This window comes from Amphiura filiformis, chromosome 16 (genome assembly GCF_039555335.1).
Source record: "Amphiura filiformis chromosome 16, Afil_fr2py, whole genome shotgun sequence".
NCBI lineage: Eukaryota > Metazoa > Echinodermata > Ophiuroidea > Amphilepidida > Amphiuridae > Amphiura > Amphiura filiformis.
Window position 1 is genome coordinate 45,265,522 of NC_092643.1, and position 26,368 is coordinate 45,291,889.

The following is a 26,368-nucleotide window of genomic DNA, read 5'->3' on the forward strand; positions in this document are numbered from 1 at the left end:
TATATAACCCGACATTTGAATGTTATTAAACATTTTGACCAAAATCAAAGCATGTATATAACCTGTGTTGTTTTAAAAACTTTTTGTTTGCTGAGTATCCCACTACCCACATGTGCAAGATGCATGTTTCTTCCTTCACTTTAGTTTGTAATATATTAAGCAATGTGGTTAAGCATCATTCATTGATCTTGCTGCTAGAGAATACTGTATAAATGTTTATGCATTCCAGTGTTAAGCAGGCCTCTTACTTTCAACTGTATCAACTACATTTTTTTAGATATTAAATATACTTTACGGCATTATGTTATTCTTGTTTCTGTTATTTCTACATTTGCAGTTTGTTCTCTTTATTATATATAAATATATGTATAATTATGAAAAAATATTTTCACTATAATATCAAGCTAAGAGAAATATATCTTGTGCGTAAGTTTGTTTGTGCTAAAATAAGCAAAATCAATTCAATGGCCATTAAAAACTTTTCATCAATTTTGGCCTGGCATAAGTTTGTTTCAGTGTTTAGGGTTTTGTAGTTCCGATGTTCAGAGCCAGGGAAACTTGTCCCCCACCCCAGCTGGTACGCTGCTAGTAGGATGTAGTTATCAAATGGAATAACCATGATGGATTTATACTCCTAACACCCAGTGCTAAAGCACTATAATGCTTGCCACCTCTAGACTGGCAGTGGCATCACTGCCTATTTGTTGCCTAGCCTTGAAACATGCACACCATTCTCGGAATCACAGCATAACATGCTTGTGTGCAAAGGGAGCACAATCGGAACACTCTCTCAGAGTGCCGTAGACAGAGTACCCTCCCCTGACAAATGGGGACAAAAATTTGGCTTTTCCCCCTAAATGGGGATGAAAATTTGGCTTTGGCCCCTCACACCCAAATCCTGGCTACGCTACAGCTCACTCAAATACCCAGATGCATTTTGCAGTGTAAAATCTCTGAATTAATAGAGGCCGTCAGCCTTTCGCCATCTTGTGGGTACAAATGATCTGCGTGTTCATGCGTCGGACATTACGCGCAGGGCGCAGCTTACCACGCAGCTGTTATCACGCATTAACACGGTTATTTTGCTGTTCACGCATGGAGCTCGAACTACCATCACAGCGTGTACCCACAAGATGGCAGCATATGACGTCACGCTGACGGCCTCTATTGTATGATTGATTGAACTATAATAAAAAGAGGTAGCATGTCTTCAATTGGCACCAAAGATGTCACAATCGTAAATAGTGTCTTATTACTATTCCTTACCATTTGTCCCATTTGTATTTCTACATATTTTTGTTTATGCTCTTATACTGGCAGGTACAAGGTATTTTTGAGGGAATTTGATATTATACAAGCATTTTCAATCAAACAACCAGATCCCACCACAAGGTGCCTAATGTTGATCTGTACATGTAGTTTTCAAATAAGCTAACCACAGTATACATCTTGAATACTTGTTCTCCTATGCTGTCTGGAGTATGTACAAGGGATGTGTGCCTGTTACCACATCACATGCATGACATGCCTACATTTTGCTGTGTGTGTACATTGATTATCTTTAATAATCCTCACATATCATACATATTTTTTCAGGGCAACAAATTTATTATTATACCATATAAATCTGGCACTTCAAATGTCCACTTCAGTTAAGTATTGACAGTAAGTAGACAGTAGCATGGAGATTAGCTGAAGTGATACCACAGAGTACCTGAAGTGGTACCACAGAGTAGCTGAAGTGCAGTATAACACACAGGAATCTGGTTGTGCAGCTTAATCCATTATTTTATAACCAACACACTGGAAGTTTTGATTGAGTCTATGCATATTCAGCCATGTTTTTCTTTGTTGTTCTGTAGTGCTTTGCGTAATACACTCAAGCTGAAATCCACATCGTCCCTTGTGATACACATAGGTGGTTTGATTCTTAAGGCCTGTTGGAAGAACAAATATTGATAGAAGTGGAAAATTGGTTTAAAATGTCATGATTTATGTACATAAAATCAAAAAAAAAGATCAACTTGTTGTCAATTAAATCAAAATTGAGAGGTTGGTCCGGGGCTCCCATGCTCATGCCAAGGAAGCTGGAAAAAACCTTCAACAGCATGAACCATACTGGCCCTTTTATCCCTAAAGGTCACATTTTACCCATAAACTGTGATGCTCAATGAACTTTGCCTCTTTTTAATGAGAGAGTTTCATGGTAATATAATCTATCACTCTTTCGAAATTTTTATATCGCCATTTATTATTCAATCAAAAAGCAAATCGACAAGCCAATAAGCATTTTGTTCCTGGTATTTGATTTGTAACCTGCTGTGCCTCACTTGTGCATGATATAAAAATAAAGTTCTAGTTAGAGAGCCACAGCAAAACCCCATCCAGTCAGGCAAAAGCCACTAGAACCAGTCTGTCCACTAATGTGTTGTTTTTTACTTGCATTGTATCGCTGACATGTTTGTCATAACACATGCTAACGTGCCTGTCATAACTCAAGCAGTCACACTCAATGCTGACACCGCACATTCCAATTGAACATTGCCGTCAGATAGGACCAGGCTAGTTCTAACAATTATTTTGACATGTCAATGTCAAAATTTGAATTATTTCAACATGTTGATGTGAGAAACCAATTTTGTTGCCAGCATTATGATGCTAGTAACTTACATTTCCATAGAGACCTCCCTTGCCAACTAATACTCCCATATCTTTCATGTCTTCCCAGATATCAACAACTTGATCTCCAGCCAGTGGTGTTCTGGATTCCTGTAGAAAATGTACAATGAAAACAATATAATTACAACTATCAAAATCTTTAAAATGTTAAGAAGGTAACAGACCATGCAACAAAGACAATCCTGAGATGAAGCCATGCAGTTCAGTTTTATTTCAGTTCAGTTTAATTTTCATCATCCTTAGTGCCAAGGCCAAGAAACAACTCAGAGGGAAGTGAGACGGTTGTGGCCACGCAAAACTAAACTCCTCAACAAAAGTACAATGCTCACCTTTACAATGACACCCCATTTGAAACATTATTATTTTTCACAGCTTTTGTAGTATTGTAGCTATCCATTGATATGCAACACGATATGAATATGTCACAAATAATTTGAGATATAGATGCTTGAAAAAATTTTCCAAACTTTTGTTGAGGAGTTAAGTTGAATCCGCCAAAGTCTAGTCTGAAGCCCATGTACCTCTGGAGTTGGTTACGAAGCACAAGAACTATGGACATTCCCGTTGCCTTTCAAGTGAACTTTACCAATAATGCACATCCTAAGACGGTGGCTGAGCTGTGAGCGTTAACGATGATGGTGATAGTCACCAATAATCTACTCCTTAATCTTAGACATGAACACATTGTGCAATCAGTGAAAATAATTTTTTTACAGCAATCCTTGTTATGCTATTTAGATCAGGTTAATCAATTTGAAATCCACACACCTACAAATGAAGATTCTGAAATTCCAACCAAATTCAGCAGTTTGAATAATTGCAGATTAAGCCCATTTCATCCACAAAAAGTGCAAAATGTGTGGAAGATTGGGCTATTCCAGTTGAAATCCAAGAACCCCCTATGGAAGACATGACCTTAATCAGTGTAGATTTTTAATGGAGTCAACCATTCAGGTAACTCCATTTGAAATTCCATGGGGGGGGGACCAATATTTTAAAGTTACTTCCTGTCGGCAAAGTGGTTCACATATTATGACATATCACTCTGGGTACAGTTAGGGTTAGGATAGAGATCAAGGTTAGGGTTAGGATTTTGTTTGGGATGGCGACCACCATTCTGAAGTTCCTGGCTGGTAATGTGGTACATTATTATGACATATAACTAGAGGTATGGTTAGGATTTAGGGTTAGAGATCAAGGTTAGGGTTGGGAGGTCATTATTCCAATATTGCTATAGGACAAGTGTAAAAGGATTACACAGCCATGTACCTACCTTGTCTGTGACCAACTCAAATCCAATCATAAGTCCTTTTCCTCTGACATCGCCCACTACTTCAAACTCATCTCTTATCTTTGCCAATTCCAGCAAGAAATATGTGCCCAATTCTGCACAGTTAGCTTGTAAGCCTTCCTCATCAATCACCTGTCAAAATATAATAATGAAAAAAAACAAAACAATTATCAATGTTAACCATTTATAATTATCTCAGATGTAGTCTGAATAAACTAAATAGTGCGGATTATAATTTGATTAGATATTTGAAATGTAATGGAGAAATTATTTCAGGCATCACACACATTTCTTACCTTCAGACCATTTCTGCAAATTATATTGACCAAAGGTCATCCATCCCACACTTTACAACACACCAGACACACCCCACACACCCGTTTGTTAATACCTGCAAACAAGGACCTCATTCTGCATATGATTTAATACTATCTAACCGAGGACACACACATCCGAATTCAATGACCTACCACACACACCCTACAACTTCCTATATCAACCCTGACCTGTTCTGAACCCCATCTAATCCTAATGTAGGTCCAAGTTTGTCGGTAATTACATACGCACACACACATCCCAGCTGTGTTGGGTATTGTTAGCAGTTTAACATACTTATTTAACACAGATCAAGAGCCAACTTTAAATATAACCGGGACAGTGAAAGTGATAACAGTTGTGCATGCATGTGACTCGCATTGTCTTGTGACCTACTAGAGTGAAGCATATAGGATGCCTCATTCTTTCTTTTTAATATAATTGGCTGCTAAGACACAGTACAGTGAGAGAGTATATCATCATGACTCTAGTTGAGATTGCCTGAGTACAATCTGCTTCATGTTACAAACTCATACCAATACTACTGTAATATTACTGTAACAAATAGCAGGCAGGAATGATGAGCATCATATCACCCTGACGGCTAAAAACAGGCAAAGAAAAACTTACATCAAGAACTGCTGATCCTACAGCACATGACATGGGGTTGCCTCCAAAGGTATTGAAATGTAAAGCTTGTGACATAGTTGATGCAATCTCTGAAGAAAGAGAAATATTACATGAAGTGAGATATTATTCACTTGTGAATTCTGCACTTGCTTTTGCAGATGATACTATACCTCCTTGATTGGTTCAAAATTGGACACAATATTTCAGTTCTCACAGGGTTAACCCCCCCCCCACACACACACACACACTTCAAGATGGATTGACGCTAATGTCTGGGACTAATCAACATGTATGTATTAAAGGTTGAATTTTCTGATATGTAACAAAGCGACATCTGTCATGTATCACAGCAAGTCCAGTAGTCTTCGGTGCTATGATGGATGGCAGTTCTGAACTATTATCATCAATATTCTTTCACACACATCTTGCTCTAATATAGCCAAGTATAAATCCCACACTTGTTTTCTTGATTTGAATGTGGAAGGCGACGTGCCACTGTGACTCTGAAAAGTGACTTAAAAATATACAAGAGACTCGTAGTTGTGGATTTTGAAATGATTTCTATAATCAAAATGAAGTTAAACTTGCAAACATTTTGGGGAAACAGTTGCATAAATTTGTAGTAAATTAGCAATTATTCCTTAAGTTTACCTTTTGATGTAATAACAGCAGCTATTGGGAATCCATTACCCATCCCCTTGGCCATGGTAACTGAAAAGAATAACAAAGTTGAATTGTGTTATGTGTTATACATATTGACTTTTATGCAACTGTGCACATTGAGCTCCTCCAAAGCAGTGATATAACTTGAAAATTATCCTGCAAAGCATGACAAAAGCGTGGCACATTTTTTGTTCTTTTCTGTTCTTTTTGGTACTTTTTGCCATTTTTGGAATACCATATTTCCTCAAATAGTCGCCCCGGGGTATTGCATTTTCCAAAAGGGGAGAGTTTATTAGAGTCACTTTTAGAATGATAATTCCTGTTAAAATCATTAGGTAAGCTTAAAACTCACGTTGAAATGACGAACTATGAACTTAGGAACGATGACTTCCAGTTCACTTACGGGTTTATGACCAGATATTTGCCAATTACCGAAGCCATTACTTAGCGAACATGTGTGAATCTTGGTAGGCTTACTACACAAGATAGCATGGAAATATCAGCATTTTTGAAACATCTTGGTTGAAAAATGTGGTGGGGGCATTTAATTGAAGGGGGCGACTATTCAAGGAAATACCGTACATGTTTTAAATATCATTTGTAACAAATTCCCTTTGATATGTGAATTTTTTTATAATATCGTCTCACGTCCGGTCTCTATTGAATCTGATACACAAAAGACATGTATATACTTACCGATGTCAGGAACCACACCATGTGTTTCAAATCCCCAGTAATGACTCCCTAATCTGCCAAATCCAGTCTGTACTTCATCAAATATACACACACCTCCCTTCGCTCTTGTTGCAGCATATGCCTCCTTGATAAAACCATTGGTAAGCTGAACAGCGCCACCAACACCCTGGATGAGAACAATGATGGACTCTTTTAATTGGTTGCCAAGTTATGAGCAATTGCAAATGTCAATTTTCTTATGTATTTTGTTGTTTTTTTCTTATTTTTTGATATTTTATGATATATATTTTCTAAACACAAAATACAGTGGAAACTCATTAACACGAAGTTGTGCGGAATTCAAATTTTACTTCTTGTTATCAGGAGTTCGTGTTATATAGTTCTAATAACATGTGAAATGTATGCTTGGGAATGTAAAACATACTTGTTATCAGGAACTTCTTGTTAAGAGGGTTTGTGTAAACGAGTTGCAAACAAAATTGACCGGGGGCCAACTTTATGAGCGTTTCGTGGTGGACGGTCACATATGTAAGATAACCTGATCCACTCAGGCCAAAGTCAGCATTTTTTTTAAATTATACCATTGGAAAGTTATCATTGCCCATGAAGTAAAACATCTTCCATATTTGGTTCTAAGATGTAATGTGACTATTTTTAGTTCCAATTTTCTATTTTTTCTATTCGCCAGCGAAGTGTTACGTGTAATCCGATTATCACCATGTCAATGGGATCACGCCAGGGAGTTGCGTAACCACTTTGCTGGCGAATTATGTTTGCTCATAATCCTCATTATTTTGCCTGTATTTCAAATTTAAACTTTTTATCTTTGTGCTGCATGGATCATAACAAGTCACATTATACCCTTACAATATTACAATAATATTACCTGAATTCCTTCTACAAAAAAGCCAGCTATCTTCTTAGGTGTCCCATGTCTCAGAAGATCATTGAACTGTTCTACATACATCTCATTAGCATGACATTGGCCCTCTGCACAGTTGCAGTCACGGATTGTCTATAAGAAGAATAGGCAGTAATTATGTTGATAACAAACATACAGTTATGAGTAAGATGAGTTATTAATTAAGCCTCTATTACTACCCTTCTTAAGAGCACTCCTAAGCAGCTCCTATTCATCTTCAGTTATTTCTCTTGGCTTCATATTTCCCACAAAGTAGTATATGTAGTTGCACTTTTTCTTTTAGCTTTTGTAAATGCAAGAATTGATTGAGATACAGTATGTCAATACCTTGCCTATACTAGTTTTTCGTCCCTACCATTTCCTCCTATGTATTTCCTCTCTTAACACCTTTTTATGCACCCACCCTTCTCACTCACTCCTATTTTTCTTTGTGACAACTGGAACCATACAACTGACAACCAGGGACACACAGTGACACACAACACACAGTTAACATCTTTTACTTACATACTAGGGAGTGGGGACTACTAAAGATTTTTGAGATGTCAGGCTTTCTGACAACCAGTTTCCTCAACACTGCCCTCATGGTTCACCACAGTGTCTCGGCTGGAGTAATGCTATTATGCTATTTTTATATAGATGGGGTAATGCTAGCACAAATAGCTCTAATCACTTAGCCATGGAATTTTTGGTAAAACTGGGAATGTCCACAGTTGTTCTGATGTCCCTTCTTGGTTAGAAAAAGACACAAAAAAGTCCTGATCACCAATGATTACAAATGCCTCCCTCACACACTCACTCATCCATCCATCTACCCAAAAACAAAACCTCAAACAGGGCTCGAATTTCAGGGAGGCCACCAAGGCCATTGCCTGCCCTTTTCAGTTTTGGTCTTGGTGCCCCCAGATCTATGTCAACTTCAAGGCATTCTTCATCACTTGTTGGCCTTGGTGCCTTTCTTTGTCTTTGCCCAGTTGCCTTGAAAATGAGTGCCCCAAAATATGTAAATTTGAGGCCTGCCCTCAAACAAATCTACTCACAAAACAGTCACCTAACAATCTTCCCGCATCATCCACCCCCTCAATCAGACTTAAAACATACCTGTACTGGTGAATCTCTGCAGTTCTTTCCACCCCATGGTCCTCTGAATGGATCAGGATTGACTGCGTTATGTACTCCAAATCCTCTTGGTACTTGGTAGTGCCAATTACCCAATGATGTCAAACCCATAGTCTGTGGACTCATTCCATGATAGGCATTTCTGAGTAAGATGATAAAAACGAAATTTGCATGCTTCATTTACTGTAACAACATATTGTTTTTAACCAAAAGACTTCAGTAATTGATGGTATAAATGTATAAAGATATGTGTGATATTCAGAAAAATAAACAATTCCTATAGACATGGAAAAATGTTGGTGCAGAATCAAATCCAATACAAATGAAATCAAAATGATCTTCATTGCCAGTTTAACAACATATCAATTCATTGTCCTTCAGTCAGGTTTAATTGTACAACACTGGAACTTTTTTGCAACAAAATCAACTCACATTGCGAAGAATCAGAATCACATATTTAAAGCTGCACTACAAAAAAACATCCAGATGTTGAAAATCAAGAGCAAATTAGGCCATGTAATAATTTAAGAAGCTAAAAGAATCTCTAAAAGAGGACATGCACAATCAAAACAAGAACATTTAGAACCTCAAGCTGTGGCTATTCATGGCCCTGTGTATGAAAAGTTATATAATATATGACCACAGCTTGAGCCATCTACATACAGTTGTAGTGGTCTCAGCCATATACATTTATGTACATGTATATACCACACCACCTGTTATAATTACCAGATTCAATTTATATGGATAATTGAGATTTTTAACATCTGGGCTAACAGTAATTACAGTATATTTTATTTCTTCCAAATTGTAAATACCGAATCTGAATTTTTAAGAATATCACACATGTAATTAATCTTGCAAACATTACAAATATTTTGCAATATTATCTATTCATGACAAAATGGTGAAAATCAAAACAGCACAAAATCCTGCTCTATATTCACTGTGTTACACATAAGTTTCCCTCAGGACACTACACCATATTATCTGTATCCATTTCTAACAGCTCTCCATATCCCATGGCAGGCAGAGATGCTACCATCTATCCTCTCATCACATCATCCACTAATTGAATGATGCTGCATGCATCTCAAAAGACATCTCTATCAAGTACTTCCCAAGTACATCAAGATGTCCGCCCTTGGGAATCGACGCTAGTCCCCGATATTTTATCACCTGCTTATGTATATTCATAGACCCATTAAACTCTTAACATATGGCAGTGCAGTTTGCCACACGAAAAGCTGACTTTTGCGGAATCTTTCAGAAAATGACACTCAAGAACCACAGAACTACTGTTTTCTAAATGTTTGTTGTACAATTCGAATGAATTTTTCAAGTCAATCTGATGCTAACAAAGTTTTAAACTTTTAAAAGGTATTTATGATTCTAAACAAATTTGCAAAATTAACGTTTTTGAGGTAAACACACACAGAGTTAAGATCTCTTACTCTTGTTTTGCTTTAAAAACCTGTGTTTCAGTGATTGAAGTAAAAAACCTAAAATGCTTTGCGTGCTAACCATAGAGGCTTCAACATAAAAGTCCCAAGTTTTGAGATATTTCTCAAAATATCAAGAGCTATTTCAAGAACCACTGAACCAATACTAGGCTTGTTTGTACTCATTTTAATGCATTTTTCATGCTGATTCCAAATATGGTAATGAAAATATACAAATTTTGGAATAAAATTTTTTAACTTGTCGTCTGCAATCGATACCCACATGGAGAGGGTTGAAATAAATACAGAAATTTTGTGATGCGGGCCCTAGACTTATACATGGTTTTTTTTCAAGTAAGTTAGATACTAGTAAGTTATATAATAATATTCACAATACTTACTCAAGCACACCCCACTCCTCCCCCCACACACACAAATAAAATCCCTCCATAGACCCTAAAAAAGACCTAGGGTCTGTGATCTCTCATATGCACACTCCCACACACGTACCTACATGTTTTCCCCGTCAACCGTGGACCCGTGTGTGTGGTTGTTCACCGACAACCGTGGACCCACACACACTTACATATCATAATCCAAACATGGCACTTCTGTGTTAAAATATGAAAGTTATCCGACTAACCGTGGACCTGGTATTACACCTGTATAGCTCTCTCTGCTGCTGTCTTACAACTGTGGACATCCATGGTTTGCAATGTGTGTTTTTTCATTACACTCAAAGTCCACGTTTGTAGGTGAAACCAAACACTGCTAAATAACACTTTTACAGTTTTCAATAGATACCAATTGATATCCTAATAGTTTGTTGGTTCGCCAGTTCATTCATTCATCTGTTCATTCATTTAATCATTCATCCACCATTTTTTCTCAACATTCATTAACCTACAGATATATTTTTAAAATACCAATTTTAGAAAAGAACGAGACATGAGCATTGCTTTAAACCACACTAGACTACTTCTTTACGCCTCTCAGAGGATTATGTCAATCTCTTCACTCAAGTGATAAAGGAGCTATATAGCTGCTTAAATGGCTGCCGTCATTTAACACATTCTATTCATCGTATATCCTACCTACTAGCCATATTTAAAACCACCTTACTTTGAATTCATATCTCACTGAATTTATTGTGTAATTTGTGCAGATTGTGTTAATGTTGATCCAATGAAGATAGCTGATATTAGGTCATGCTAATATTGCTATCTACTGAAGATAGCTGATATCAGATTGTGTTAATGTTGCTATCCACTGAAGATAGTTGATATTAGGTCATGCTAATATTGCTATCTACTGAAGATATGATATCAGATTGTGTAAATGTTGCTATCCACTGAAGATAGCTGATATCAGATTGTGTAAATGTTGCTATCCACTGAAGATAGCTGATATTAGGTCATGCTAATATTGCTATCTACTGAAGATAGCTGATATCAGATTGTGTAAATGTTGCTATCCAATGAAGATAGCTGATCTTAGGTCATGCTAATATTGCTATCTACTGAAGATAGCTGGTATCAGATTGTGTTAATGTTGCTATCCAATGAAGATAGCTGATATTGAATCACATTAACATTGCTATCTACTGAAGAATGAGACATGAGCATTGCTTTAAACCAGTTTGATCAGCTCGTAAACGGCAGACTTGTAGTGACTCGACTCGAAATGACTCGACTCGACTCGACTCGACTCGAGTTTTGGTGACTCGATGACTCGACTCGAGGCAAGGCGACTCGACGACTCGACTCGACTCGAGGGTTGATGACTCCATGACTCGACTCGACTCGAAATTTGATGACTCGACTCGATGACTCGAGGCTTGTGACTCGAGTCAGTATGGCTGAATCGACTTTTTAAAAATGACTCGAAAATATAAATTATACCTTAATATTTCTAATAATATCTGCATGTATTCTTCCACATATCTCAGTGTGTGAATGATTCTTATATTTTACAAAGTGGGCTCTTACTATACCAGCTGGGAGCCTCCTCACATCCCTACATACATGTACTTGGTGCATGGAGGTATATTGAAAAGTAGTCTAGCTCCAAACCCTTCCACCTATACAACATTAATTATAGAACTACCAAGTTGAGCATAATTTCAGGACTTGATCAAAACTGTACCCATTAATTGTGTCTGTTACTGTTATGCAAATGAGCAACTGAACTTCCCCATTCATAAAACACACAAGTGAATAGGTCAACTTTCAAGTGGTGTTCAATCAATAAAGTGTCATCAGTCAATCATCACACATCATTGCTGTGCAGTGCAGTGTAACTGTTTGTGCACATCAGAATCAGAAAGCAAGATGATGAAAGATGAACCTGGGATTGTGGAATTTGGCTACAAAAGTTATAAGAAAGGGCCAAACAAACATGAAGCAATCTGCAAAGTGTGCAACAGTAGTGCCTCAAACCCAATTGGTGTGACATCCAACTTTAATAGACACTCACACTACAGAACCAAACATCCAACTTTGTAAGTTAATTCTTTCTTTGATTACTGTGTACCTTTTGATGTAACTGGTTAATAATTAATATATAATTATTTCATTTTGGATTACCTACACTTAAAAGTACATGTCAATGCCTACATGTTTGCCTTTTATGTAGCTATATTACAAACATTATTACATCAAACAACAAACAATTTACATGGTAACATGAATGGTCTGAGATTCAATCAATCAACATTGTTATACATTTGTACATCATCTTAAAACACATCAATGTTAAAAAATTGATCAAAGATTATTATTGATCATTGTCAGAAGTGTTTTGAGTTGATTGTCAAAAGTGGTCATCACTCATAAGTACATGTAGGTCAATTGTAGTAGTACACATACTTCAGTTCTTGTTGGTTTACACAATATTGTAAGTAATTGATTTTACATGGTGGTATTTATTCGTAACCTGTAAACAATTTAACACAGGCGTGAGAATTTGCAGGATTTTTTCTGAATTCAAATTTTGTGCTCAAATTTGTTAATTTTCAGGCTGTTTTGAGCTATTTTTGCCCATTCTCATGCCTGTTAATATATAACAATGAATTTTGTGAGGACTTTTTTTCATTTGCAAATTGTCAAAATCCACCATTTCTTGGAGACTTAATTTCACAAATCACCATTGTGCTAAATTTTGATATTGATTTAATGATTTTAATAAGTAAGCTTACGAATTTCAATCTGACTTTCATAATACAATTACCTTTTAATTTCACCTGTGCTCATTTTTGTTAGGCCACGCAGTCTCTTGTGAATTTAGCCCACTCATGAAATTAAAATCCTTATGAAAATAAATCCTTTTAGTTCATGGTTTGAAAGTAGGCCCTATGACATTATGGTCTATGCTGGGGGTCTGATGAGTCCCACAGAAAATCTTAGCTTTTTTCTCAAGTCTGTTGTAACCATGGTAACAGTTGTGTGAAGTGTTATTTGAGTGTATATCCTCACTATCCTGGCACTACAGTGTAATGTTTTGCAAATACCGGTACTTCTAATTTATTTGTGTGTTAAAAATGTACATGAATGCTACACACATGTCACTGTAACAGCCTGTGCACACACCCCTACATGTATGCTACATGTCTCATTCACACAATGACTGATCACTTTATTCCCCATCCAAATACACTCCTCTACATGCTGCACACATGAAGAACTACATTGCGGCCGTGTGTCCTGAACTCGCCACCCTTAGCGTTACATGACAAATATTATGAATTTTTACACCAACCGGGTTTCTAATTAGATTATCTCGACAATCATCAACCCTAAACTAGCAAAAGTATACATTTTTGGAAAGCTGAAGGCATAAGCAATTCAAATATATACATTTCAACTCATTATACAGGGTGACCTGCAAGTTATACAGGGTGGAATAAAAAAGATTTTGATAAAAAATGGGTCACTCAATGCATTGCTTATTACCAACTTACAGTAATAAACTGGAAGTAAGCAACATTCATTTGGTTAGAGGATATGGAGAGCCAACTGACTTTGGAAGAAACCAAAATCACAGCTGTTTGGTAATCTAGGAATATAGGGTGTCCCAAAGTATGTTAGATTGTTTTACAATTCAACATATTTTGAACCTAAACATTTTCCCCCTAACCCATACAGAAAAAATATGTCCATATTTAGATTCCTCGTCAAATTTCCCTTCAGAAAATCTATACTTTGACTATGATAGGATAAGTAATTAAAATTTTACAGCAACTTTTAGATTTTGAAGACATCTGCATTACTTACTACAGTGTTTAATATGACAACGGGTAGTTTTGTATGGAAAAGTTTATATTTTCTAGACTAAACCAATCATAAATTATTAAAAACAATTGGTAGAATTGTTTAGCTGTAAGGCCATGAGTGTTTTAGATGCTAAATAGAGTCCAAATCCAATTTACAGCCTTTACAGAAGCAGATTACGCACTAAAAATATCAATCCCATAGAGTTTGTGTGTACCACATCCCCCACCACCACATCCCCCACCACCGCCACCCTGCCCATTCTGAATTCTATGAAGCACAGTGTCAGTATTAAAAAAGTTCAAGTATTTCTTTTTACAGGGTTGAAAGTGCATTTTATTTAGCAATAAAATGAGACCACAAGCATGACAATACCTTCTTGCTTGACAGAGATATCATTATTTGTTTTGAGTCGACTTTGGCAAAATGTAACATCGCCACCTTTTTTGGGGGGCGAGCTCAAGACACACGACCTTGCAATATGTGACTGACTGGTGTGAGCATTTCCACCAGCCACATGTACTTCTTGTGCCCAGGCTTGGGCTTGTGCATCTGAGTCAAATGAATAGAGAGGTTCTTACCATATACAGAAATTTGGGATGTATATGAATTTTGAAATATTAATAAAACATGGATATAATTATCCAGATGTGCATAATAAGACTCGAAAGCTAAATCATTGCTAAATATATGTTGAAATTAGTATTGCACACTCTGGCTGTCCATACTGTACATAGACATAGTTTTTTCACTTGCATCCCAAAATATGCCACCTTTAGGCTAGATTCACTATGACCACCAATATTTGATCTCTTTTTGTACTTGATTAATTAATTTGTTTATACCCATAATAGGACCCATACAAGTACTTGAAGTCCCAATTTCCATACCACTACTGGACCAGTACCCGTACTCGAGTCCCAATTTCCGTACCTATACTGTACCCGTATCCATGGCTCTGCACCTGTACTAGCACCCTATTTTGGAATGGACCAGTACTGAATACTCATGGCTAGGGATCCGTACCCGTATCCTTACCCATGACCTGATATCCGTACCCATGGCCTGGGACCCGTACCCGTAAGTACTCATGGTCCGGGACACGCACCCGTACCCATACTCATGGCGGGTCCTAATGGCAATACTACAAGTATGACTGATTACTGATTTCCACAATGCACTGGATTCATAAATTAATATTATGTACTCTCACTGGGATTTTAATTTAAAAAAAGTACAAATTCATGCAAATTGGGCTATCAAGTTGACAGCTGGTATCATGAGCAGATAAAGCGTGAAGTGACTCGAAATGACTCGACAAAATATATCCGACTCGACTCGACTCGACTCGACAGAATGGCCTGACTCGACTCGACTCGACTCGACTGAAAACTTCAAATGACTCGACTCGACTCGGACTCGAAGCCTTCATGACTCGACTCGCCTCGAGACTCGAGGGCTCGATGACTCGACTCGACTCGGACTCGACTTTCAGTGACTCGACTACAAGTCTGACTAAACGGCGGGCCTTATAACATCACAGATTAATATCAATATATTTCATTTTGAGAATTGCCTTGTGACATCTCGTAAGAAGCAGCACAAATTATTAATTGAAGGCCTATACTTTGTCTACTTTAACACACACAATACAGACCAGACAGGTCAACTATATCATTCTTAATGTGGGTCTACTTTTCGGTGTAGTGGTAAAAGCTTAAAAATTCCCGCCGATTACGACCTGATCAAAGTATAGACTACTTCTTTACGCCTCTCAGAGGATTACCTCAATCTCTTCACTCAAGTGATTAGAGAGGAGCTGCTTAAATGGCTGCAGTCATTTAACACTTTTCATTCATTCTATATCCTACCCACTAGCTATATTTACCACCTTAGTGAGGGGTTTAGGAGACCAATACTGAATTCAATGAAATTTTACTGGATGGCAAAATACATGGGAGGTTGATATGTTGTGTGTTTTATTAACTATTATTTTGGTTATTTAAGTACTCATGCTTGTAGGAAAAGAGACCAATTTTGATCCCCCATATAATTGCACATTACATGGTCAAGAGTCAGTGAGGTTGCTTTAATTTTACCTCATAAAATTATTTTGGCTTAAAATGGCCAGAAAACCTTCCTGACAGTTATTTCTAAATGTTATTTCATCATTTTTGGTAACAAATAGTTTTTACAGAAATCACACATTATGGAACTAAGAATGTGTTACCAAAAAAAACCACATCTTTATTATTTCAAAGGTAATATAACTGAATACAAATAGTACACAATGTTTTTGTACCATTCATTCCCATCATTCTTGTCAATGTTTTGCATGTCTCCATGAACCACTGACCCACATGATTTATTTAGTCCAAGTGAAATCATTAATTCACTAAGCTAGCAATAACATTTTACAAGCATTCAATCATACATGATTAATTTGATAATCCTTTATTGAAATTTGTGAAACTGACCCCAAATCCTGCCTATATGCAATGCCACTTATGTTGCACTTTATTAGCTCAATAACAGTCAGGACACACTTGACAAATTCAATGTAAAACTAACTCATAGTGAGAGCTGTCAGGTTAATACATTTTGTACACTAATATGTGTAGATAATAAATATGGAGAGAAAATAGTGGGTACTGGCACTCAGTTGAGCCATGGCCATTTCAAAAGCAGCATATGTTTCCAAAAATCAATGTAGCTACATGAATATCAAAAGAATTATAAATTGGCTAAATTTAGAGAACATTTTGAATTAATGTGGGAAAAAAATAGTTCAATCAATTGCAATTTTGTACAACTTTTATACATCTTAATTGCTATCCTCTGAAGATGTTTATCCTATTATTCACTGAAAATAGCCCATATCAAATGACATTAAATGTTACTATCTACTGAAGATATCTACTGAAGATAGCTGATATCAGATCATGTTAATGATGCTATCTACCGAAGATAGCTGATATCAGATCATGTTATTGATGCTATCTACTGAAGATAGCACATATCAGATCATATTACTGTTGCTATCTACCGAAGATAGCACATCAGATCATGTTAATGTTGCTATCTACTGAAGATAGCTGATATCAGATCATGTTATTGATGCTATCTACTGAAGATAGCACATATCAGATCATATTACTGTTGCTATCTACCGAAGATAGCACATCAGATTATGTTAATGTTGCCATCTACTGAAGATAGCTGATATCAGATCATGTTATTGATGCTATCTACTGAAGATAGCTGATATCAGATCATGTTAATGTTGCCATCTACTGCAGATAGCTGATATCAGATTATGTTAATGTTGCCATCTACTGAAGATAGCTGATATCAGATCATGTTAATGTTGCCATCTACTGAAGATAGCTGATATCAGATCATGTTAATGTTGCTATCTACTGAAGATAGCTGATATCAGATCATGTTAATGTTGCTATCCACTGAAGATAGCTGATATCAGATTATGTTAATGTTGCCATCTACTGCAGATAGCTGATATCAGATCATGTTAATGTTGCCATCTACTGAAGATAGCTGATATCAGATCATGTTAATGTTGCTATCTACTGAAGATAGCTGATATCAGATTATGTTAATGTTGCCATCTACTGCAGATAGCTGATATCAGATCATGTTAATGTTGCTAACTACTGAAGATAGCTGATATCAGATTCTGTTAATGTTGCTAACTACTGAAGATAGCTGATATCAGATTATGTTAATGTTGCCATCTACTGAACATAGATGATATCAGATGATGTTAATGTTGCTATCCACTGAAGATAGCTGATATCAGATTATGTTAATGTTGCCATCTACTGAAGATAGCTGATATCAGATCATGTTAATGTTACCATCTACTGAAGATAGCTGATATCAGATCGTGTTAATGTTGCAATCTACTGAAGATAGCTGATATCAGTTTCTGTTAATGTTGCTAACTACTGAAGATAGCTGATATCAGATCATGTTAATGTTGCTATCTACTGAAGATAGCTGATATCAGATTCTGTTAATGTTGTATCTACTGAAGATCAGATTGTAATCTGGTCTTTTCCTGTGTAAATATATCATTATCCCTGTGGACATATTTTAGGCACACTGCCTCAGTGGGAAAAGTGATTCACAATCTCTAAAATGTTGACCCTTCTATGGGACATGGTGGTCTTTAGTGGACCGTTTAAAGCTTGTATACTAGCGTCCCTTGGGGAAAAGATTTGCCAGCATACAAGCTCATCAATTGCAGAAATATCCTTCTTTTTTCGAGTATGTTACCGTACGTGCATACACACAAAAAGACACAATGTTCTCTGTGATGTCCACAACTGTGTTTAATTTGTATGCATGGCTGAGAACATCACAAAGTACACAGGCAATGAATACTGTATAAATGGTAATTTTTGCGATGGGTTTATTTTTGTGAATAGAGGTTATATCGTGAATTTAACAACACACAAATATAAAATTAGACTCATTCTTCTTAAATCGTATCACATAATATGAATTATGCAATCAATTGCTAGTGTGAAATCAATCCAATTACACATTTCAAATTTCATAAACTGTTTCCAATTCTCATCTTCCTACCCAATAAATAATGCAACTGATGAACATCTGACCCAGATATGCACTATTAGGGTTAATATTATTAGTCAACGTGAATGTATCCACTGCAACAAAATATCTCACCAATTTAGCATTAGCTTGCCACATTTGGATCATTAACTGAAATATTAATGCAGATACAGGAATCTAGGGCAGATTGACGTCGAGTACAATCAATATGGTGGAATGTCACATACACATAAATTATTGTGTATCAGCTAAATATTGGCTGCTAAGCAGTAAGATTGCAGTAAATATGTATGCAACCACACAAAATGGTTCTCATAAATAAAATTTATTGAATAATTTCATTTTATTTTATGAACCGACATACATATTTCCCAAAATATGAGTTCCTGAAAAATGTACATTTCTTGAAGAAATTTGGCACAATTACACTGATACCGTATTTTATTTTCATCTTAATTTCAATTGGCTATTCCATTTGAAAGATATCCTCCACATATATGGAAGACATCAGGGGCGGCGGAACGATTTTGAAAGTGGGGGGGGGGGGCCAGTCGGGGGGATGAAAAAAAATTGAAATAATGGCTATGAAGCGTCCATTGCGTTAAGCTTTTGTGACGCAGGGGGGTGTCTGAGGGGATGTGCCCCTCAGAAGTGAGAAACTTTTGCAAACTGAAGGACCAATTGAAGCCATTTGGTGGACCATTCTGGCACTATTATTGTGTACAATTTTAGTTTGAAAAATCCGAAAATGGGTTAAATGAAGGCCCAAATTGAAGCCATTAATGGAAAGTTTTCACTATTGTATAAATTATTGCTTTTAGTGTTCGGTGTCCAAAGCAGAAGCGAAAAGGGAACATTGTTTATCCATAAGCCTACACACTGTGTATTAACACAGAGGAGTTGGAAAATTTTGCAAAATGAAGGTCCAATTGAAGCCATTTCATGCATCATTTTTACACGTTAAGGGTCTAGAATAGAGATTTGATTATTTATGTTCACCCAGACATGTTACACACAGCACATTATGGGTTAAAAGTGGGGGGGCCAGGCCCCCCTGGTCAAAAAAGTGGAGGGGCCACTGGCCCCCTGCCCCCCGGTTCCGCCGCCTATGGAAGACATAAATTTAATCTCCCACACAGGGTGTGTAGATTTCAAATAGAGTCGCCCATTCAGGTAACCCCATTTGAAATTCACACTCCCTGTGTGGAAGATTAAGGCCACATCTTCCATAAGGGGTGTATGCATTCCAACTGCAACAGCTGAATGTATAATACTCAATTCCTTTTACTGATCACACTCATGGCACATGCAGGTACATATGTAAATAAGTTTGCAGTAATATGGGTCGATCATTTCCCTCCCGTATTGACAAGAAAATAAGATTCTGACGTTGTCTACCCATCTCATATTTCAGGTATATAGCTGGTGATGTCTTGCCACCTTTTGTGTAGAATGGAACATCTTTGAAGGTGTTGCAAATTGTTCATTACAGATATTACAGAGCTGTGAAGATGTCTAACACTTCCCACAATGCATTTCTCCCATTTCAATTTCTGTACTGATTTGCTATCTAATGCAACATGGGTCGATAGTGACGAAATGTACCTCAATGAACAAAACACATCCAGATCTTACAAAATGTGTTATTTCTTGACTATTAAACTATATTTAGCTAGTTTGTTCTCAAAATGAAAACAAGGAGAATCTGTACAAAGTAATGGGAGTGTCATTTGATGTGATGAGGGGGTGTATCAATTGTATCATATTGCAAAGGATTCTGGGAAGGGTAGGACATCTTCTCTGATTACAGAGCATCTCAATGCTCATGAGATAATAGATGTGAGTACCTCTAGGTATATCACATAAGGTGTGATTAACCTTCTGTCACATTGCTTGCAAGAAATGCAAAATACAAATTATAATAAGAGGATTTATATATCTGCATGCTAGCCATATTAGCTTCAACATAAAAAGTCACAAGTTTTGAGATATTTTCTCAAAAATCAACAGCTATCTTAAAGAACCACTGAACCAATATTAGGCTTGTTTGTACTCTTCATATTGATTCCAAATATGGTCATGAAAATGACCTGAAATTATTGGGGTTGGGAGCTGAGTCCCACGAGCCCCCCTCCTCCCTCCAAATTGAATCTTTAGGTCAATCTGATTAGAACAGAATGTGTCACACATATTTCTCACTAACATATGTTGCAAACGTATCTGAATATTTTTGTGTAAAAATAAAATAATACCACACACACAAGAGCTATACATGTATATCACACAATGCTATCATCAAGACAATTGTAACTCTACTGTAACCATGACAACTGAATAGTAATAACATATCAAAGGTTAATTCACTACATGAGCAAATTTGTCAGGTACATGTATAAGACGTTATATTTGCCTTCACTCAATGAGCTCATTTTCAGTATCGATGGTTACATGACTGTAGGAAATAAAGACCCTGAATAAGGGAAAGAGGGGAAGTTGTTGATACAGCATTTCAGATACAGCTCATTATATCAGCAGCTTATTAAAGAGAGAGAGCTTTTCCAAAACATGCTAAATCCACCACAACCCCTATGTTATCTTTTTCTTTAATGTGTCATTAGGCAATAAGCCAATATTTTGTCGCAGATTAATTCATACTAGTATCATTATACCTGCATCTATTTGGTGAAGATATTGTATGTTTTTAAGTACTGAGCAAATATTAAAAAGAGGAACTTGACACTGGTAACATTGACTGAAATTTTGATTTATGTATAATTTATATAACTAATAAGTTTTGACCCGAAAATTTGTAAAAGGTATCTTCCCTTTTTAGCTGAAAAAAAATGTGTTCCCCACTTCTTCCTGATAAAATTATCCCCCTTGAATTCCCCCATCACCCCTATGTAAATATTGATCGGTCGCTTACATAGCCGCTTGCCTCGTTTCATATTATATGGCAGAATAGCCAGAATTCAATTAGATTCTACAGCATTGTGTTTGGCTAGCCATAGTGAAGATGTGTAATTTGCTTAGTGTTTACCCTGGTGAATTGAATATAATTGACTGTCGATACGATGGGTCTTGTGGAATGGGATTTATGTGGGAATCTGCAATTTCTGGTTGTAAATAAATGCCTGCGGCTCTTGGTTTTAAATAAGGCCATTTCAATATGTTATTCATTCTGAAACTGAAAGGGAAAATATATTATGCTTTAGATTTGACAAATTTTAAAACATGCAGTTAACAATAAACTTGTAACAAGTGTGAGATGGCAACAAGGCTGGGGGAACATAAGCTTTGTTTGCCGCTGGAAATTCGAAAGTAAACCCATCAATATATCAATTTTAAAGAAATTTTTACCCATCGATATACCAAATGTCAAATGTCTCTGCCAAATTTAATACCATTTTTCAAAAATATTGGGCATTTTTCAAATATTTGGGCCACAGTAAGGCAACCTTTGGCTATCTTCAGCAGGTTTCAATAAAATCCAAGAATTTTTACTCAACTTGAGCTCACACTGATGATCTTGAAATTCCCTTCAAGTTCATAAAATTGCTCATTAAACATCAATTGAAAATAGTATTTCTCTTAAGAAAGCAAACACCAATTCAGATAAAATTATTTTCCTAACATTTTGGAGAATATGCATACTAAAATGAATATTATTCCAATCAAATCCGCCCAGCTGTCTGCAGTGTTTATATGTACCGTATTCATTCCATTAAACGCCTATGTCCCTATAAGTACTACACATAATCCTCCATCATTATGTGCAGGATCCAACTACACGTGTATCAAACATAGAACCATCTACATAAGATCCATATTTTTGGCCATTTATACTGCAATTATGTAAACAATTAAAAAAATAAGAACACACCAAAAATGACTTTGCTAAGTGCCCTGGGTGCTTATTGGAACAGCTTGGTAGTTGAGTTATCTCTTCCCATCTTGGCTGACTCAAAGACAAATCTACGCCTGTGGTTTGTTCAATTTTCTGGTCAAATAACATCTCATGTTCCTTCATCAGTTAATATCATTGTTTTAGGGACAGAAATCCTTCCCTACCTTCATAATCACCACAATGATCACAACCTGGAGGCCTTAGTAGAAAAATGGATATGGGGGTGTGTGCAGCAGATTTGGGTGGATTTTCAGGCTTTTCGATATAACTTTGGGACACAAGTAGCACAATTTCTGAAAAAATGTCAGAATTGGGCAAATTTACCATAATTTAGAACTGAAATAATATAAAAATATTTGTGAGTCTCTTTATCATAAAATTTGGTATATTTTTGGGGTATCTTTTCTAAACCCAGCCACACACCCCTACCCAATTCAAAATCAAGGACCCCACTCCCAGGATCATACAGATTTGGGAATATTTCTTGATGCATATATCAGCACCAAATTCAATACTACATTTCTGTATTATATTGCAAATATTTACACCCAAATGTCTTAATTATTGCACCAAAACACACAAACAGTTTATTGCAATAAACACTTTTAAGCTTTATCAATTTCTTTAACTGCAGTTTGCCCATTTCCAAACAGAGAAGTGTAATGGTTCTAAAAAAGCAACAGAAATCATGAACAGAAACAATTAATTTTGATTACTTCTTCTTTTAACACTACTTAAAGCATTCAAGACCAGAATCATTTGCACTAATCATTTTAAATACCCTAGCATTTTGCAAGTACAAGCTCTATCTCAAGTATTACAGATCCCCCTATAGCCACTCATCGACTCATTGATTTCCTTCCATCCCATATGCAAGTAGTAATAACAGTAGTTATTTATCCAGTCTCAATAAGCATCAATTACATACTAACGTAACCTTATAGCATACAAAATGCACTGCCTGCATGGCTGGGCTGGGATGTAGGATGCTTACTCAATGTACTAATGCATTAAAGGCAAGGCTTATATTAACCAGGCACCCAGGCTTTTTTTACCCCATGGTTGCCCATTTTTGGCTCCTGGTGTATCCAACTTACTGTAAAAGTCAATATTTTCGCAAGAAGATATTTTCGCGATTTTGAAGATTTTGTCAATTACGCAAGAATTAAATTTCGCGGTTTTGATATTGGTACAATAGAAACCTAATGCAAAAGGTTATTTTCGCGAGTTTTTATTTTCGCGATTTTATGTCCACTCGTGAAATTTGCGAAAATAAAAACCTCGCGAAAATTTCTACTTTTACAGTATATTTTACACTATAAACTATAGGACCAGGAGCCATCTTTGGGACCAGGAGCTCATTTTAGCTCCTGGTCCAGGCAAATTTAATATAAGGCCTGATTAAAGGTGAACTACAAATGTGATTAGAACATTTTCAATATAAATACTCAAATGTGAACAGCCGGTGGCCAGAAGTGACTCTGCAGGAAAAGCCTGTCAAAAGTGCATTTATTTGGGCTATAAATCTCAAAATGGGCTGAAACAAAATAAAAGTGCAGAAACTGTGAGTAACAAAAAGTAGGAAATCAGGAATTTGACTGAAAACTGGCATCCCTAGATCAGGGCCGGATTTACCACAGGGCCAGATGCCTGGGCCCAAGATCCAGGGGCCCCAAATTTAGGAGGATAAACAAATGAAATATTAAAAAAAGAAAAAGAAAAAGAAAAAGGAAAGTGGGAAAATTGGGTGAAGCACTGGTTTGGAATATAAAAAAAACCATAACAGTTGCGTGAAGCTCTCTGTGCTAAGTCGCCAATGCTTGTATACATAAAAATTAATTTGTACCACCAAGATGACGAAAGCAGGAATAACCTCTATGCCAGAGACAAAATTACATGAAAACCACATGACAGACTTGAACCTCAGCTGGTGACTTGCCCAGGTAATTTCAAATTCATGTGCAGTCTAGCCATTTACATGGTCATACATCAAATTTTGCAACTAATATATTTTCACAGCACATTTACTTTGCAACAGACAAAATATCACAGCTTATATTTATAAGTAGTAAATTTATGAGCTATATTTATAAGTAACATACCTTAGCGATACAAGATCATAAGCCCCTGTATGTAACCTAGCCATCTGCATAGCCATATCATTTGCTTCACTGCCACTATTTACAAAATACACGCACTGTATAAAGGAGAAGGGAAGGAATAGAGAGAGTTGGTTATATTGAGCCAACATCATACAACATACATTCACTCCTTTTTAGCTGCGGGTAGCAGCTCTATAAGTCACCATGTCTCTCCGTTAGTCCGTCCGTCCATCCATCCGTCCGTCCGTTAGTCCGTTAGTAACAAACGCTAAAAGATGCTGTTACGTCAACATCGTTTGTCGCATGGCTATGGTACTTGGTGAGGAGGAGGGCCTATACCGGCCCCATACTGGAAAAGAATTTCGTCCCAAAATATGCTAATTAGGTCATTAAAGGGGCATTACACGATTTTCAACAATTTCTAAAAAATGCTGTTATGTCAACGTCGTTTGTCGCATGGCTATGGTACTTGGTGAGGGGAAGGCAGGTACCGGCCCCATACTGGAAAAGAGTTTCGTCCCGAAATATGCTAATTTGGTCATTAAAGGGGCATTACACGATTTTCAACAATTTCTAAAAAATGCTGTTACGTCAACATCGTTTGTCGCATGGCTATGGTACTACTTGGTGAGGGAGAGGGCCTATAGGGCAATTAAGGGAAATTTGGGAAAAGTGGGGAACATGAGGGAAATTGAGGGGAATGGGGGAAATTAAGGGCAATTTTTGGGGAATGAAGGGAAATTGAGGGAAATTCATGTGAATTAATTGATTTTGTGGGCAATTAAGGGAAATTTAGGGGAATTGGGGAAAATTGAGGGGAATTAAGGGAAATTTGGGAAAATTGAGGAGAATTAAGGGAAATTCAGGTGAATTAAGGGAAATTTGGGAAAATAGAGGGAATTTAAGGGAAATTTGGGAAAATGAGGGGAAATTGAGGGAGAATTGGGAACATTGAGGGAAGTTAATGGAAATTCGGTTTCCGAACACTTTCGATGTCAAGACGCTTTTTCCCGAAAATCGTTTGGACATCAAAACTGTCCGAAATCGGTTTCGAACACTTTTGATGTCAAGACGCTTTTTCCCGAAAATCGTTTGGACATCAAAACTGTCCGAAATCGGTTTCGAACACTTTTGATGTCAAGACGCTTTTTCCCGAAAATCGTTTGGACATCAAAACTGTCCGAAATCGGTTTCGAACACTTTGATGTCAAGACGCTTTTTTCCGAAAATCGTTTGGACATCAAAAGTGTCCGAAATCGGTTTCGAACACTTTCGATGTCAAGACGCTTCTTTCCGAAATCGTTTGGACATCAAAAGTGTCCGAAATCGGTTTCCGAACACTTTCGATGTCAAGACGCTTTCTTTCAGAAAATCGTTTGGACATCAAACGTGTCGAAATCGGTTTCGAACACTTTCGATGTCAAGACGCTTTTTCCCGAAAATCGTTTGGACATCAAACGTGTCGAAATCGGTTTCGAACACTTTCGATGTCAAGACGCTTTTTTCCCGAAAATCGTTTGGACATCAAACGTGTCCGAAATCGGTTTCCGAACACTTTTGATGTCAAGACGCTTTTTTCCCGAAAATCGTTTGGACGTCAAAAGTGTCCGAAATCGGTTTCCGAACACTTTTGATGTCAAGACGCTTTTTTCCCGAAAATCGTTTGGGCGTCAAAAGTGTCCGAAATCAGTTTCCGAACACTTTCGATGTCAAGATGCTTTTTCCCCGAAAATTGTTT

The 26,368-nt window shown here is 36.8% G+C and overlaps 1 protein-coding gene across 1 annotated transcript in view; it reads right to left on the reverse strand.

Moving 5' to 3' along the window:
- Positions 1-26,368, reverse strand: part of LOC140136066 (alanine--glyoxylate aminotransferase 2, mitochondrial-like) — a 35,671-nt gene continuing 9,303 nt past the window's right edge. The window contains exons 5-13 of the mRNA XM_072157770.1: positions 24,631-24,725; positions 8,298-8,457; positions 7,161-7,289; positions 6,275-6,440; positions 5,567-5,626; positions 4,916-5,004; positions 3,953-4,102; positions 2,671-2,769; positions 1-1,937 (exon numbers count right to left, since the gene is read on the reverse strand). Of these exons, the coding sequence (XP_072013871.1) occupies positions 1,833-1,937; positions 2,671-2,769; positions 3,953-4,102; positions 4,916-5,004; positions 5,567-5,626; positions 6,275-6,440; positions 7,161-7,289; positions 8,298-8,457; positions 24,631-24,725 (1,053 nt within the window). The 3' untranslated portion in view covers positions 1-1,832. The remainder of the gene's footprint in view (positions 1,938-2,670; positions 2,770-3,952; positions 4,103-4,915; positions 5,005-5,566; positions 5,627-6,274; positions 6,441-7,160; positions 7,290-8,297; positions 8,458-24,630; positions 24,726-26,368) is intronic.